Here is a 16,498-nt window from a genome sequence, read left to right as displayed (position 1 = left end):
CCATAGGCTTCTAAGGGATTGACACTTGCCTGCCCCGAAAAGTTATTAAAGATATCGTTAAAATAGTCCAAGTGACTACAGTGGCTCAATCTTAAGTTTATCAAGCGACGAGAATACTTTTTGTGCGCAAAAACAAACAAAAATAACGACTATATTTCAACTATTCATTTCCTTCTCTGTGGGCCTCTAGTCAGTTAGCTTAGTGCGATTGCGTAGAGCTACGTCACACGTAGGCTCACTATTGGCCGACGCTGGTCATGTGTGTGATGCGTGTGACGTACAACACAGAAGCTCTACGCTGTTACACTAGTGAACTGACTCAAGGCCGACAGAGAAGGAAATGAATAGTTGAAATAAAGTCGTTATTTTTGTTTTTTTTTGCACACAAAAAGTATTCTCGTCGCTTGATAAACTTAAGATTGAGCCACTGTAGTCACTTGGACTATTTTAACGATGTCTTTAATAACTTCTCGAAATAAGCTCTCAGATTTAATCAAAAATATCTTAATTTGTGTTAAGATGAACGAAGGTCTTACGGGGTTGGAACAACATGAGGGAGAGTAATAACTGACAGAATTTTAATTTATGGGTGAACTATCCCTTTAACCCGATCACATGTTTAGCGTTCATGTAAACACAACGTTCAGAAAGTTGTGCATGTAAACATAGCCACTGTAGAAATGCTGCGTTTCATTCAAAGTTGGACATTCCCCCTCTCTCTTAGTTCCAAACGCATGATGAAGAGCGTCATCATCATCACGTGGTCATCATCACGTTCTATTGGAATTTTCCAAATGTGGTGTTTTCTTGTTCTATCACTTTTGCAAGTTGGAGGATGTAAATTCCAACTTTCTGAGTTGAATAAAACGCAGCATAAGATGTGACGCAGACTATCAGGGAAATATGTTGTTACCTCTGTTGTATTTGGTACAGCTATAATTAGATAATAGTATTTCCGAATATCTCTATGCAGTGTCACAATAGAGTGTGGGTTCTGGAAGTAAAAACTCCATTCATTTTCTCCATGGGAATTTTTTATTATTTTTTATGATAACTTGTAAACCTTTAAAGACAACCATACTATGAGCTACAAGGTTGTAAATCAATGCTGTTAAAGCCGCCAGCCCACATTTTTCTTATTTTTAAAATGATCACCGTTGCGAATAACTACATATAACTGATGATGCTGTGCAGAAAATTCCACCAATCAGAGAAACAAGCAAAATGCCCCAAAAGAGCTCTTTAGCTCTGTCCATTTCCATGAAGCACTGCAAATGATCTACACTTACACTTTCAAAATACATAAGCACATGCATATTTTGCATTAGACTTAAAATATATATGTATTGAATATTAAAATATATACACATGATATATATACACATACACGTTTAGGGTCCAATTCTCACTACTAACTATGACTTTTGCCTTAATAAACTCCTAGTTGCTGATTGTTAATAGTTAGTAAGGTAGTTAAGTTTAGGATTAAGGGATGTAGAATATGACATTAATATGTACTTTATTATTAATAAACTTTATACTAATAAACAGCCAATATCCTAGTAATATGCATCCTAATAAATAACTAGTTAATAGTGAGAATTGGACCCTAAACTAAAGACTAACCACATTTTTAATCGAGTAGTTTTATATTTCTCCATTTTTAAATCGATTTTGCCGTTTGCGATGCTTCATGTGATTTTCTCACTAACGTTTTTTTTTTTTTTTTTTTTTGCTCCCAGGCTACACATAAGGCTAAATAAGCAAGCATTCCTTTACAAGGACTTTTGAAAATTTTGTTTTTAGAATTTGGTGGTAATAAACACATTTGAAGTTTGTTCAAAGCCCAAACTGAATAATTAAAAACAAGTTTGATGGGTACATTTTCTATAAAATGTTATTTTCTTTATGTTAGTCTTCGTTTCCTTTTCTGACACATTGCAATTCTTGTTAAAACACACTAGACATGCAAATTCTATGGGTTTGGGGCACGTTTTGTGTGAAATCTTGTTAATTGTGTCCATCGAAAGTGTGCTTTCACTTTAATTGAGCGTGAGCAGCGTAGCAAAAATAAGCTCGAAGCCGAAACCCGCGCTTCACTGCTGCTCACGCGACGCTCCTGCTTGACGCTCACGCGCTGCTCCTGCTCGCGGTGTAAACGCACTCATTGATTAACATGCACGCCGAAAAAAATACGAGCTTCTCACGCGCCGCTGACGCTTGCGGTGTGTAAGTCTTGCGCAGTCTGCTATGTTTGTCTTATTTTCAAATTTTTTTTTGCTTCAAATCAAATTTTTGTAGTGTTCTGATTCACCTTGTAGCTCTTTGACTTGGTTCATGGTTTATAACGCTTTAACAAAGATTTATTTTTAAAATCCCTAAGGGAGAAATGATTGGAAATTATATTTCCGGAACCAACGCTGCTGAAAAAGTAGGCGGGGACTAATGCACTTTATTCAGTGCATCTTTATGATTGAAACCACAACAAATGCGCAGAATCACCATCTTGCGCTGCTTTCTTCACTTTTATAGAGTAGAGACCTCAGAAACGACTGGTAACAGTCCTTGAGCTTATTTTGATGGCGTCTTCATTCATTTATATTGTAGGAAATTATATAAAATATATTGATGACAAAGTATCAAAGCAAGTGGTGTTACATGTAAGTGTACAAATATGTTTTGTGGCCACTGTAGACCAGTGTTATTATTACTGTACATTCGTGGATCTGGTCAATTCTAAATGATAGCATGAATATCATAATCTGGCTACATGAGTACATTTTTATTTGATTGCGTGCTGATTTCGAAGTAATTTAAGCAGCATTTAAATATTGCAAGTTAAACTCTATTGACAGCATCTGTTCGCCTGGTCGTAAAAAAACACACAAGGAAATTATTTTCTTGTGAGGAAAACGCACATTATTACTATTAATGGCCCTATTAATGGATTTTTTCCTTTATAAATGCATTACTGTAAAAATCTATTTACATCTTATATCTACTATTCTATCTGTATATCATATAATCTATTATAATCAATAGGTTATATATCGTATAATCTATTGTTATATCTATCTATGTATTTAACCAGGAATATTTGATCAGTTCTCCCATAAGTGAAGTAGTAAATGATTTTCCTCATTTATTGCGTACGAGTAGTTACTTGCACAGTTATGGTCTGAACTGTGTAATTAAAATAACATTATTACACTGAGGCCACAGGATAATTATGTCTTTCTTTTCTAACACCACAGGTGGTGAGCTCGACTAATGGTGAACTGAATGCTGACGACCCGCTGGCGGCCCACTCGAACGCACCAATCACAGCGCAGGCAGAGGTGGAGGTGGTGGATGAGGCCAAGTATGTGCACATGACTTCTCACAGGTTTCTGTACTTTGCCTTGTGTCTGATTGGCACAAACTGTCCTTTAGCACATGATTTCACCCTTGCCCTCACTGGTCCGTTCCCATCTGCTCCCCTGTAGTGCTCTGTGTCCCGAAGGTGTGTAGTGGAGCGTTATATCGGCTACTATCATCCATTTTTAAACCTTTTTTTTATTTTATTTTTATTGGTACTTTTCAGTTTTGAATTAAATGTGTGGCATACACTACCGGTCGAAAGTTTGGCATAATTACAACAAAAAAAATGTTTTCATGTTTTTTAAAGAAGTCTCTTCTGCTCACCAAGGCTGCATTTATTTAATAAAAAACAAAACAGTAAATATTATTATTTAAATATTAAAACAGTAATATTGTTACAATTTAAAATAACTTTTCCTTTATCTATAAAAAAAATGATAGATATATGAAAATTATCGGCACCAATTATTCGTTTTTGCTGCTTAATATTTTTTTTGTATACGACAACTTTTTTCATGATTCTTTGATAAATCTAAAGTTAAAAAAAACAGTATTTATTTGAAATAGAAACATTTTGTAACAATATAATTCTTTACTGTCACTTTTGATCAATTTAATACGTTCTTGCTGAATAACTGTTTTTTTTCATATATTTCTTACCCCAAACTTTTGCATACAGTGTATCACGTTTTCCCTCAAAAATTATTTAATCATTGATGATAATCATAAATGTTTCTTGAGCAGCAAATCAGCATATTAGAATGATTTCTGAAAGATCATGTGACACTGTAGACAAAATTCATTGATCACAGGAATAAATTACATTTTAAAATATATTCAATTTTAAATAACTGTTTTCTGTTTGAATATTGTTTACTGTATTTTTAATAAATAAATAAAATGTAGCCCTCGTGAGCAGAAGAGACTTTTAAACAGTTTATTCCAAACTATTGACCGGTAGTGTATATTTTTTTGTGCTTTTTTCTAGACTCTTAGAACTTGTCCAGAATTTCCATAAGAGCGGAAACGGCAGTGTCCATAATAACTACGTTCATTTAGTTTGCCTGTTTAAATTCAGAGGCGATTACATTCTTTAGTTTAATTTTCTTCTAGAGCACCTGATGTGCATTTGAGTTTCAGTCATATAAAACACTTCTTCTCCTAGTTCTTTGATATCTTAAAGCCTCTGTCTTTGATTTATTGATGCAAAAGCTTGAAAGTGGCGTAGACGGCAGCAGCGTCTATCAATTAACATTACGGCACAAACACGAGGTCGTCATGGTAATTACACAGTATTAATGTCACCGGAGGTCTTTCTTCTAGAGATCTCTCTCATCTCTTTCTCTTCTATATTTCCTTGTTTTCTTGAATATAGAAACCTTTTTTTATCATTGTTACGTTTCATTATTTAAAGATTGAGCCTGTAATGGTGAAACAATGCCACTTGAACCAAAGCTTTTGCCTCTACGATGTTAAATCACATTAAATATAATATTAATATTTATTAATGTTGATATAAAATGGAGAATCGTCAAGCACGATTCACACAATTGTCAGATGAGAAGAACTTCACACGACTTGGCTTATGGCTGAATGTGTCTGGATAGCAGATCATGCATTGTTTGGCATGTAGTAAGTAGAGGAGGAAATGAGCTCATTTGATGCTCATTCTGTTTATTTATAACAGTGGATGCTTTCGTAAGTTTGTTAAACCTTACAATGAACGTTTCCTCTGTAAGAATAGGTACAACAGTTCTTGTTCGTTTTTCTGTCCCAACACAAACGTTAAAATCATGTTAATGAGATTGAAAATTTGGCTTATTACTCTCAGTAAGTTATAAAGTATTCATTCTATAACATTTTTTTTTTAAACCTTTAAACCACAGGGTATACGGGTGTTACCATTGGGTGTTACAATTCATGTCACTTGTCATTCCTATGAGCTTTAAAATCTTAAAAGTTTGTAGTCAGAAGTTGAACACGTTCCCCCTCACCTCGTCTAATGTCTGTATAACTCTTGTGAGCTAGATTACTGTGAGTTAAAAATTTAAAATGGTGTTATAAACTTATAGTTTTGGTTTGAGATTGGAGGTGCTGCGTTTGACGCTGTAAAACGAGCCCAAGCCTGTTGAATACTCCATTAATGGGTGCATGTCCAGGTCATAAAATAAGAAATATGAATTTGATATTTTGCCTATTTAATTACAATTAAACCTAACATGCTCTCACACACACACTAAAGCTAATGAGCTAAAACACTATGAAACCTGCCTAATATGCTGTTGGTCCTCCTGATGCTGCCAAACCATAAAGAGTCCTGAAGGCGTCCTGTGGTCTCTGTGGTTTCTGGCACCAAGACATCAGAAGAAGATCCTTCAAGTTATACGAGGTGGAGCCGCCGTGGATCGAACTTGACGGTCCAGCAATTGGATTGAGATCTGTGTAATTTGGAGGCCAGAGCAACAGCTTGAACTCTTCATCATGTTCCTTAAACCGTCGATGTGTGTCGGGTGTGTGTTCTCCTTCTGAACGAGCCTCTTCCAGCATTATCATGAAGGGCTGTTCCTGCTCTGCTGCAATGTTCTGGGACACGTGTAAAACACACGTCCACGTTAGGCTTGCTACGGTAGTCGTGTTACACGGTGTTCAGTCGCAACACCGGTTTCATCACTTTGCCCATTGCGGCACAGAGAAAAAAAGAAAACAAAAGTTTAAAGCGTTAAAAATATTTAACGCAATTACGCAGTATCCGTTAAGTCCTGCCCGTTAAACACACACACGACCCACACAAAAGACGCGTGTCAGTATTGAGTTGTCTTTCGGGCTTGAACAAACCATAACACACACAAATTATGCCAAAATGTCCGTTTTGTCGAGTGTCTCATAAGAGGAGTCTTAAAGGTCCCCTGACATGGGGTTATTTTATAATGTTTCCTGGGTTGTTCTTATAATGTTAGTATGTTTTTTAGATTTAGAAATAAAAGGCATTTTTCCTAGCCTCTGATTTGAACACTCTGTTTGAAGGGGCGTGTCTGCTGTGGGATTCAGTGTAAACGCGGCCACTGCTGTGATTGGCTGACGTGCGTGTATATGAAATAGCTACGTATTACATGTGAAAGTCTCTCGAATACCTTTACTACTGCTATTATACGTTTTTACTGATACAGCTATCGAAATTAACGAATCGTGAGAAGTTTTTAAAGTATTTAGATCTATTCCCATCACATAAAATGTTGCTGTGATAAGCATTGAGCAAGCAGATGACAGTCTGTAGATCGCGAAACTGAAGATCTTAGCATTGCAACGCAGTTTCTGCACTCTCTCTAATGCTTTCACCAATGCAAACACGATGATGTACATACAGTAAGAGCTTCGTTGTGCAGTCACGTGCGTCGATTTCATAACGAGTTGTCCAGATAAACTCGCGCTGTGTGAAATTGTTCTTTGATCGATTTCTGTATATAATTTGTTCACAATTTAAATAAGATTATTTTCATCCTACTAAAAGAAACGATGTGAAGCTGATATTTTAGACACTGGCTTGACTTACTGATACATTAACAGTATTGAACGATTTTGAGAGAAAGATTACCTTTCTGAACTTGAACTTGAATTGTTGCTTGGTAGCTCGATCGATTTATTTTCAGACGTTCATCGAGGCCAGCTCTGTGTTGGCCCAAGTTGAGGAAACAGTCGTCGGTGAAATGTTTGGACCATCCAAAACTTTGGGAAGTTGTATCGGCGCATTTCCAGAGAAAATAAAATTAACCCATTGTTTCTTCAGAGGCTCGGATGAAGGAACTAAAAAATACTTTTGTGTTCATTTGTACATCCGAACACTGGTCAACTGCCATGCTTTGCTCGTTTGCAAGCCATTATATCTTTCTATTCAACTTTAGTGCTTCGATCAGTCACACACCATGATATCTCTCGAGGATAAATTAAGATCGCACGCGCGTTCGTACTTCCTAGCTCGTTTTCTCATGGGCGGGTCAAATTCTCTGGGCGGGCAAAGCAGAGAAGGGGGGGTAACCTTTCCCCTATATGACTCGGCCAAAACTCGGTTTACACCGACTGAAATTTCTAGACACGAGGGGACCAAATACATGCTAGGGGAACTAATATTAATGTTAAAAAACTTCAGAAAGTGAAAATTACATGTCAGGGGACCTTTAAATTATTTAAGTAAAGTCTTAAATGAACGTAGAGATGTGAGAAAATGGGACGGGTGTCAGATCGCGTCTCTGTCAGCAGCGGCTGGTCTTAAAGTGTCATTACTCTTACCTTTGTTCTTTGATTAACATTAAATGACTCACTCAGACCCGGCGCCAGGAGGATTATTATACCGGTAGCCTAATAATCATGAATGCACTCCGCTATCTTTTAACACATCTCCGGCGAACGGCTTCTTCACGCGAAAGAACAACTCTTCATGAAGCGCAGTGAAATTCAGCGACCTATGGCATTTCCTGATGGATCGAGGTTGTTCGTTAACTTCATTTTATACATGCAATTCACACGAGTTCTAAGCACATGCGAGACTGTTGCGAGTAATCAAACTTTTTAATGAAACCGAAAATCAGAGGGAATCATTTCTTTAATTAATTTCTTTAATTTAATTAATTAATTAATTTCTTTAATTTAGTATTATTATTATTATTATGAAAGATTGCCTCAGTTAAAGCCAAGGTTAAATCCACCGTTAATCTACTAACTCTCCTGACTGCTTTGTCGGACATAAATGGTGGATTTTGATTGGTCAGATCGCATGTCAATCAAACTCCCTGTGAAGGATGAATTGACACTAATTTAAAAGTGAAAGTGAAGTGCACACTGCCGCATCAGCTTTTTATAAGCGATGTAAAAAAAATGTTTAGTTTTCAAATTAGCGCCAATTCAGGGCACAATAACCAAACAGTGGTGCTCCGCACGACCACCATTATGCATGGCGGTGCAAACGCGCGCATTTTACGATTGCCTTTAAATTAGCGATTTAAAAGCCCCCGCCGGTGATACCGGTATTACCGGTGCTGTCACGCGTCGATTAACCGGTGGGAAAATATCCTCACTGTCACATCCCTAGTCCACGTGAATGTCCGAATCCAAGGTTTTCTCAGAGCTTCACACTCCCTCAGTGATCCTGGTGCATCACTTCTCCAGGTGATCGGCACACACACACACACGGCCGTCCATGAGATGTAAAAGAAAACGGGACTCGTCGGACCAGGCGTCCTTCTTCCTTTGCTTCAAGATCCAGTTCTGATGCTCATGTGCTCATTGTAGGCTCATTCGACGGTGGACGGGGGTCATCATAATCATGATTGGTCTACACAGCCTCATACACACCAGAGTGAGATGCAGTGTGTGTTCTGACACATTCCTCCAATAACCATCATTACAATTGTGTGACTTGTGCCACAGTAGAGCTTCTGTTGCTCCGGAACAGACGGGATAGCCTTCATTGGCCTCGTGCATCAATGAGCCTCGGCCGCCCAACTCCGTCGCCGGTTTTTTGTGGTTTATCCCTCGTCGGTCCACTGTTGGTAAACTCTGACACACAAGCCTTGATCCAGAGATACTCTGACCCAGTCGCCTTCCCATAACAGTTTGGTCCTTGTCAAAGTGGCTCAGATCTTTTTATTCCTGCATTAAACATGTTGATTACGAGAACTGATTGTTTGCTTTCCATCTAATCTACACAGATCTTAAAGGAATAGTTCACTTCAAAATGAAAATTTGTCATATTTACTCACCCTCAAGTTGATGGACCCCATTGACTTCAATAGTAAGAAAAAAAATACTATGGAAGTCAATGGGGTCCATCAACTGTATGATTACCAACATTCTTCACAATATCTCAGTGTTCAGCAGGAGAAAGAAATTCATACAGGTTTGAAACAACTTGAGGAAGAGTAAATATGACAATTTTCATTTTGAAGTGAACTATTCCTTTTAATATGTGGCCTTGTTTAAGAGATGATCAACGGTATATGCTTCACCTGTGACTGGTCATAATGTTTTGGCTCATCATCTGACTTACTAAATGTTTTTCAATGTGCTAAAACTCTGTGATTTTGTGTTTGTTTAAAAGTGACCTGGGTTTTGTGGCGTTTTTTGTTGCTATGCTTAGAGACAACTTCTAAAAAGCTTATTAATATAAATATATATATATATATGGCTGTGATATATTTTTACCCATTCACTAGTGGGCTGGTGAGCTGAGGACGACACTACATTTCTCCAATCCCCCTCTGTTCCTATTCTTCTCCTCCCCTTTTTCTCTCATTCTTGTTTTTTTTTCTTTTTCTGTTGATCATCTGTTTTACAATTTAACACAGGTATACAGAAAATGCCTATTATGATATTAGTTGATAAAAAGCGAACTTGAATTGAGTAGTTGTTCTAGATCTACATCATCCCCTGAGTGTATCCCCCTCTCAATCTCTTTTCTGTTTGTGTGTGTCTTCCTGTTGGTCTGTCGTCGCCGACATTAGGTTTGTCTCATCGTCTCACCTCTGTGTAATAATCTGTCTTTTCTCTTTTCACACTCTTCTGTAGCTGCGTGAAAATGCTCAACCTGTGGTGAGTCCCTCTCTCCAGTCCACATCAAACCCAAGGGGAGTGGACCAGCCTAGACTGTGGCCATACAGATCACACTTACACCAAGATCTACTTACACAGTTGTAGGCTAATGTAGCTATTCATGGTGTGAGTTTGAAAGGGAAAGAGGGAGGTCTGTCCGCACATAAAGTCTGATTTGAGAGGCTGAAATACCCTAAAGTTGATTTGAGGTACGATGAGAAGTCTTTAATAGCCCAACTTCAGCTTATTTACAGGAACTCAATGAGAATGACGAGGTCTCTACTTAAACACACATATTCGGTGCCTTAAGAAGTATGCAGACCCTTAACTAAAGCTCACCACTGCATTAGGAAATGTATCTGAACTTATAGATTGAATTCTGATATATTTATTTTTTTCTCTCTTTTGCAATTGCACAGACATTAAGTTCTTCCAATTTAATTGACAGAATGTTGCTTCACATTTTTTCCCAAAATTGTTTTATATTAATTGATAACATTTTATTTTAAAGTGTATTTTACACATGGTACATGTAATTACTATAGTAATATCTATAAATTATGCATAATTATATGCAAGTAACCCTAAACCAAAACCTAACCCTAAAGTAAGTACTGTACATATAGTTGATTATTATTACAGTCATTAAATGTATAATTACACAAGGACACATTAAAATAGTGCAACTTATTAATTTCATGTTATCAAGTCCTTGACATCCTGAAATTCTGAACAATGTTTCAGATGACATTATTATTTATTTTCATTTTTTTTTATACTAATTTACAAACCCTCCAATGGCTTATTTAATATTTTTTCTGGATATTTTATAACAATAAAGTCATTTCTTTGATCAGATTGGTTGACGCAATCTAACCATTTTAACTCTTGATTTGAACAGCCACATAATTGTTTCAGGGTGATTGATGGCATATGGCTAAAAATAGTAAAAAACAATAAAAAAATTATCCAAACTAAACTTCATATCAACAAAAAGTCCTTTTTATCAGAACAACTATTTTCAGATGACTACAGTTTTATTGATGTTTATGTATATATATATATATATATATGGACATAATAAATGTGGTCATCATCTACCAGGCAAACTTAAGTATCCCTATTTTTTAATAAATCCTTAAATAAATTAATTTCTCACTGTTTGTGGACATTGCTTGCATTCCCTTCCAAAAAAAAAAAGGTGTAACAATTAATAATGGAATGTTGAAGAAAAGTTTGACAATTTTCTTAAATGGTTTGTGCTTCTAACTAAACTATTACAGGGAAATGTAGTGTTTGGTAAAGTCAGATTTAGTCAAGGATCTGCATGTGTTCGCAGGGCACTGTACGTCCTCATTAATAACCGCAGTGAACCCAAACGCTTCAGCCAGCGCCGCTTGCGTCCTTCAGAAACACGTTTAGTGAAGTCTCTCACTTTTCAATGTGTCAGTCTGGAGCTGTTCTCTTCCACTGCATGTGCCTTGTTTCCCCTAAACCCATTCTGTCGTGTTGTTGCCGTTTAACATTGCCATCGATGCTTTTAGCGTACCGTAAATGTCATTTAAGTTTCCTTTTTATTAACTTTGACCAGTTGTCGTTCATATGCAGCGTTTAGGTTGGTACGAATATACTAATGCACTGTTTTTGATCAGCGCTGTAGCATAACCCACAAATCTGCTTGATGTTCACGGCAGCTACAATACTGACGGCGCATGTGTAGATTTACATAGAGGCGCTTCATTATTAGGTTGGAGGAATCAGCCAATCGTCTGACAACACTGTCGTTTACATGTTTTTTCTTTTGTTTTTCCGCAGGTGCTGCTGTTTCTTCAAGAGGAAGAGGAAGAAGAACACGCCACGGCACAAATGAACCTCCGGCCTCGCGGCGCAGTCTGTTCCTTTTGGTTGTTTTTAGAGCGTTCAAATAAAGAAATTTTACAAGACGACAACAGCCGAGCCCTCCAAACGAGTTGGGGAGCGATGTATGAAAACCAGGAGGCACGCACACGCTGTCTCTGTGGGGATTGTTTTTTTTTTTGTTTCTTCCACTCCGTCTTGATTTAGGCAGCGACGGGCCTCGTCCTCGGACTGCCTCTAGGATCTTCACACAAAGCTAAGGATCTCAAAGCACTGGAACAGCACTGCACTTCATTTGCTGTTTTGCTTCTTTTCTCGTTCTCCTCGTCGGCGGTGGACGTTCGTCTCTGAATGTGTCTCTTCCTCCACGACCGGTGCGATATACAGGGAGAGAGACAAATTCGCCCACGCTGGACCTTTTTCATCCCTCTTAGCACCTCGAGACGAGACGGTGGCTTTTTATTTTCAACTTAACCCCTATTTAAATGTTCGTTTGTGTCTTTCGGTGGCTGATTGTTGGTTCTCGCAATGCCAGAAAGTGGTCGAAGCCTTAGAATATGACTAGCGGATTTCTTCGTCGCATCTGTCGGATTGAAGCGCAAAACAAATAACTGTTGTAATGATGCTAGCCGGCCTTTACACGTAAAACTTTGTGAAAGTGTGACGTAAGCAGCTGTTTCCAGTGGCGCTCGTCGTTTCACTGACTAGTATTTAAGCTGCTTGTTCTAAAGCACTCGTCCCACTTCAACCCACCAGCCAGTCATGCTGCTTTCCTCTCCTCTTACTACGATATCGTGTCGCTTTGACGTACAGCTGGCTGCTTTTCTATCGGCTGAGGTGGCCGGTAAGACTTTTCCCTCTGCGCTTTTGTATCTCTCTGTCCATATAGTCACTTATTATTCCCTCGACCAGTTCCCGATCGATGTTTTCTTTTTTTATGCCTGATAAAAACCTGCTAATTATTCAGGATGACAATAACCATTTCATGTGCCAGAGTGGCTTGTGGGGCCTCAACGTGTTCATAGTAATCCGTAAATAATGCGATTTAAGTCCGTTCGGCAGCCTTTTAGTAGGCGTAACCTGGGAGGATGCAGAATTACGCTCCAAAACATCTCGATTTAATGCCTTAACACTGTTCGGCAGGGTCCACTCTGTGATGAGACGTGATAATTCCTCCCATGCCTTCATACTGACCTGAAACATGTCTCAATCCCTTTCTGGAGGGGGTTCGAGTCACCAAATCCAATTATGTGGCAGAAAACGTGAGCAAAAGTGGCCCGTTCTGTAAATTCTGACTGGTTTGTTATAGTGGCCATACGCGATTTGAGACGGGGCAGCCCTTGACCTCTTGCATGGATGAGGCGGTCCTTTTCCAAACGCAATCCTTAAAACAGGAATTACGTCAAATTGGGTTATATATGAAATAATTACAGTAGTTCTGTTCTCGTCGTCGTCTTTTTTTTTTTTTTTTTACTCTTCGGAAAATCGCTAATCTCAGTCGTGATGTTGCCTTGCTCATTTTATTGTTTTTTTTTTTTGTTCGGTCACCATTCACCTATTTCACAGCATTAAATCCGTGTTTTTATTTCGTGATCTTTCTAATGTATAGTAAATGTGAATTAATGTAAGAGAAATTATATACAGTGACTATTATTTTATTTTATTTTGATCACCGTACAAAACGTTGAGAGAGAAGCCATAGGAGTGTGTGACTGCACTAGAGTTTCGCTGGGCCCTTGTTTACTGAATCCTACTGACCTCTGAACTCATCTTTCATAAGGAACGGGGGTAAACTGGGCCGCTTGAAGAATCTACCGGGCCCGTTTTGTGTTTTGGGGGTCCTTTTCGGGGGCCTACTGGTGGATGCCGTGCTTCGAATGTTCCTATAAAGCTGTGGATCGATAGATAGGACCGTGTTGGACCAAATAGATCCGCAAATGGCCACAGATTCTTTATTAGCATGTTTCCACCATTCAACTCATCAGTTATCCAGCCATGTAAATAGTAACTCGGTGAGCTCTCACTTGACCCTTTCACTTTCAGGAACGATTTCCACGATCAAGGAACGGGAGTTGCGTTCAAATATGCCGGTTATAGGGACTAATGCGTGTGTGTTTCCGATGTGACGGTTATTTAATAGATTTTCCTTGTGCTTAATCCACTGTGATGCGAGTCACTTTGGGTCTAAATTATTCTGTGAAAAGTACTTGAATGATACTCTTGGAAATCCGCGTCGGGGCGTGACTCTTTATTTAACGTTCTTCTCTTAACGATATGTATTACGTGCCTCGCTAGAGTTGGAAAATGATTTCGTATTTCTGGATGTGCACTGCTTGCTATCGCCAGGTGCTTCGGCCTCGAAGAAGTGTGTTTTTTTTTAGTTTTGTTTTTGCAGGATTTAACTCCTTTAACCCCTTAATTGACGTCCAAAGGCCTTGGCTTGTTGCAAGCCACTCCGGAATCGTTTTACGGATATAAGCAGAATGTGAAATTGTTGGATTTATGGATGAGGAAGCTAGTCCTGCATGTCCAGATGTGCAGAATATTTTTGTTTTTTGTTTTGTTTTTAAGGCACCATCTGCAGGTTGAAAAAGACACTACATTAGACACTGAAATCATGCCCTCATATGCTATTTGAAGTAGAGCTGACGTTATTCCTCATTACTGGGATCTTGGTTAATGCGATCGTAATGACTACTGGCTCTCGTCGACTGCAAGGTGATGATTATTCCAAACCATCTTTCAGCTTTAATTTTCCCTTTTTTATTTTATTTTTAGGATATGTTTTTGTACCGTAATAAAGATGGTATCCTGGCATTCTGAGGTTTAAATACACCATTATTGTATGAGAAATATTAGGAAGCATTCCCAGAGGCGTTTGTGTACCATTCCCATTCATTACCTTTGCTTCTGTGTCGCGGTTCTGGTCACTTTAACGTGCTGCAGATGTACATGCGGAGAGGTAAACTAGAGATATTCTCCTAAAGTTGAAGTTAGTGACATTAATGCAGATTTTATGTGCATGGCTTTTGATTCCCGAAAGCAATGGAAACTACTTGTGTAAATGGGGCACTGAAGAACATAGTGGGCATGAAGTTGATACACTGTTATTCTGTGGCTGCATAATGCCTTAAACATGCTACTGTCTGTGCGCTTGGGTTCAAACATTGTGTCTGCTACAGTCATAGCTCTTTTTTTCTATCTCTCTCTCTCTCTCTCTCTGGAAAATGTAATCATTCCCGTCACAAGATTTTAGTTAATGTGGGAACCTGTTGGATTTCTGTTTTTTTTGTTTTTTGTTTTTTAACGACCACTCATTTTTAATGACCTCGGAATGATTATATTACAGGAGTCTGGTAGGAAAGCACTGCAATATTTGACTTCTCTTTTTCACGTTTTTTTTTTTTGTAGTGTTTCTTTCAGTAAGGATGTTTCTGTACTTCAAACATTAAAAACTAAATTGTACAGTAATGCAAGAGTCATTCTCTTGTTCGGGTCATACTTACAAAGATACTTTAAATTTCATTGTATTATGAATTTATTGTGTTGAAATATGAATGTTACTTAAATGTACTTCGATGATTTTACTTTCCAAGGGCTTCAACTGTGATGGACCCATTTCTTTATCTCTCTCTCTCTCTCTCTCTCTCTCTCTCTCTCTCTCTCTCTCTCTCTCAAATATATTTTGTTTTTAAGTTGCAGAAAGATTAAGATCTTAATCTTATTTAAAATGCCTATTTTCCTGAGGAGTCGTATAAAATTCCATACATAACCTTTCAAATTAAATTTTTATTCCCTCCACTCTTAAAGGGAAACTCAAGTTTGCACCCTTTTTTATGTAAAATAAAAGAAAATGTCTCTTAACCTCTGAGTGAGTCCGTCTGTCTTTTCTAGAGCTACTTTTTGTCTTAACTGAAGAGTTCACACACACACACAGAAAAATACCATTACAGCTTTATTAGAGTACCACCAGTTTATTAACATAACAGCTACAGATAAATATACTGCATATAAGCTATATAATTGCTCTTTTTATATATAAAATAATTACATGCATCAATTGTAGGAAATGTTTGTCAGAATGTTTTTAGAGGGAATGCATTGACGTCACTTTCCCGCCGGACTGAGTGGCAGAAGAGCAGCTGCGTGACCGGATTTAATAGGGGAAACTGCGAAAACGCAAGTAAAACAAACGATTATCAGTTTAAACTAAAGATTGGACTCAATACGGTGTTCCTTACAACTTACTAAAGATCCAGTGATCCATGGATATTGACATGCAGCCAGGAATCGTGTTTCCTGGCATTTATTTGTGCCTGATTTTGACACCGGGGAAATACATACAGCAAATTTGCCTGTGAACGCTTTATATAAATACAATATAGGCAGGTCTAAATCCAGGTTATAACTTATCAATGTTATATGTATCATCATATCGTCTAGACTTAAAACTTGTATAGTTTTTTTGTCAGTGTTTATTTAAAAATGTCAAATTATACAGAATATACAGTGGTAAATATTTGATTGATGAGTTGTCACTGCAATACATAACAATACAATATATAGAGAATGATTTTACCACTAAATTCAGCATATTGCCTGGAGTCCAGTTGTTTCTATGAATTGCAGCGATCTATTTGCTTCTCTGTTCTGTAGCTTTAGGTAGTCTGTAAAAATATACCTCAGATTTCTTGTCAAA

General features: G+C 37.8%; 1 protein-coding gene across 9 annotated transcripts in view; it reads left to right on the top strand.

The window, feature by feature from the left end:
* The window catches only part of csnk1g1 (casein kinase 1, gamma 1), a 64,616-nt gene extending 48,953 nt beyond the window's left edge, over positions 1–15,663 (top strand). For 6 of the 9 annotated variants that reach the window (XM_077201731.1, XM_077201727.1, XM_077201732.1 and 3 more), the window contains 2 exons: positions 3,255–3,361; positions 11,758–15,663. In XM_077201731.1, the coding sequence (XP_077057846.1) occupies positions 3,255–3,361; positions 11,758–11,812 (162 nt within the window). In that variant the 3' untranslated portion in view covers positions 11,813–15,663. Of the gene's footprint in view, positions 1–3,254; positions 3,362–9,918; positions 9,943–11,757 lie in introns of all 9 variants that reach the window. The other 3 variants (XM_077201725.1, XM_077201730.1, XM_077201726.1) reach the window with 1 other exon arrangement.
* The last annotated feature ends 835 nt before the right edge of the window (positions 15,664–16,498 follow it).

Source organism: Siphateles boraxobius, unplaced genomic scaffold (assembly GCF_051911475.1).
Source record: "Siphateles boraxobius isolate OS27281-9 unplaced genomic scaffold, OSU_SipBor_1 48, whole genome shotgun sequence".
In the NCBI taxonomy this organism is placed as follows: Eukaryota; Metazoa; Chordata; class Actinopteri; order Cypriniformes; family Leuciscidae; genus Siphateles; species Siphateles boraxobius.
The sequence above is the reverse complement of the archived record's forward strand: the minus strand, read 5'-3'. Positions and strand labels throughout refer to the sequence as shown.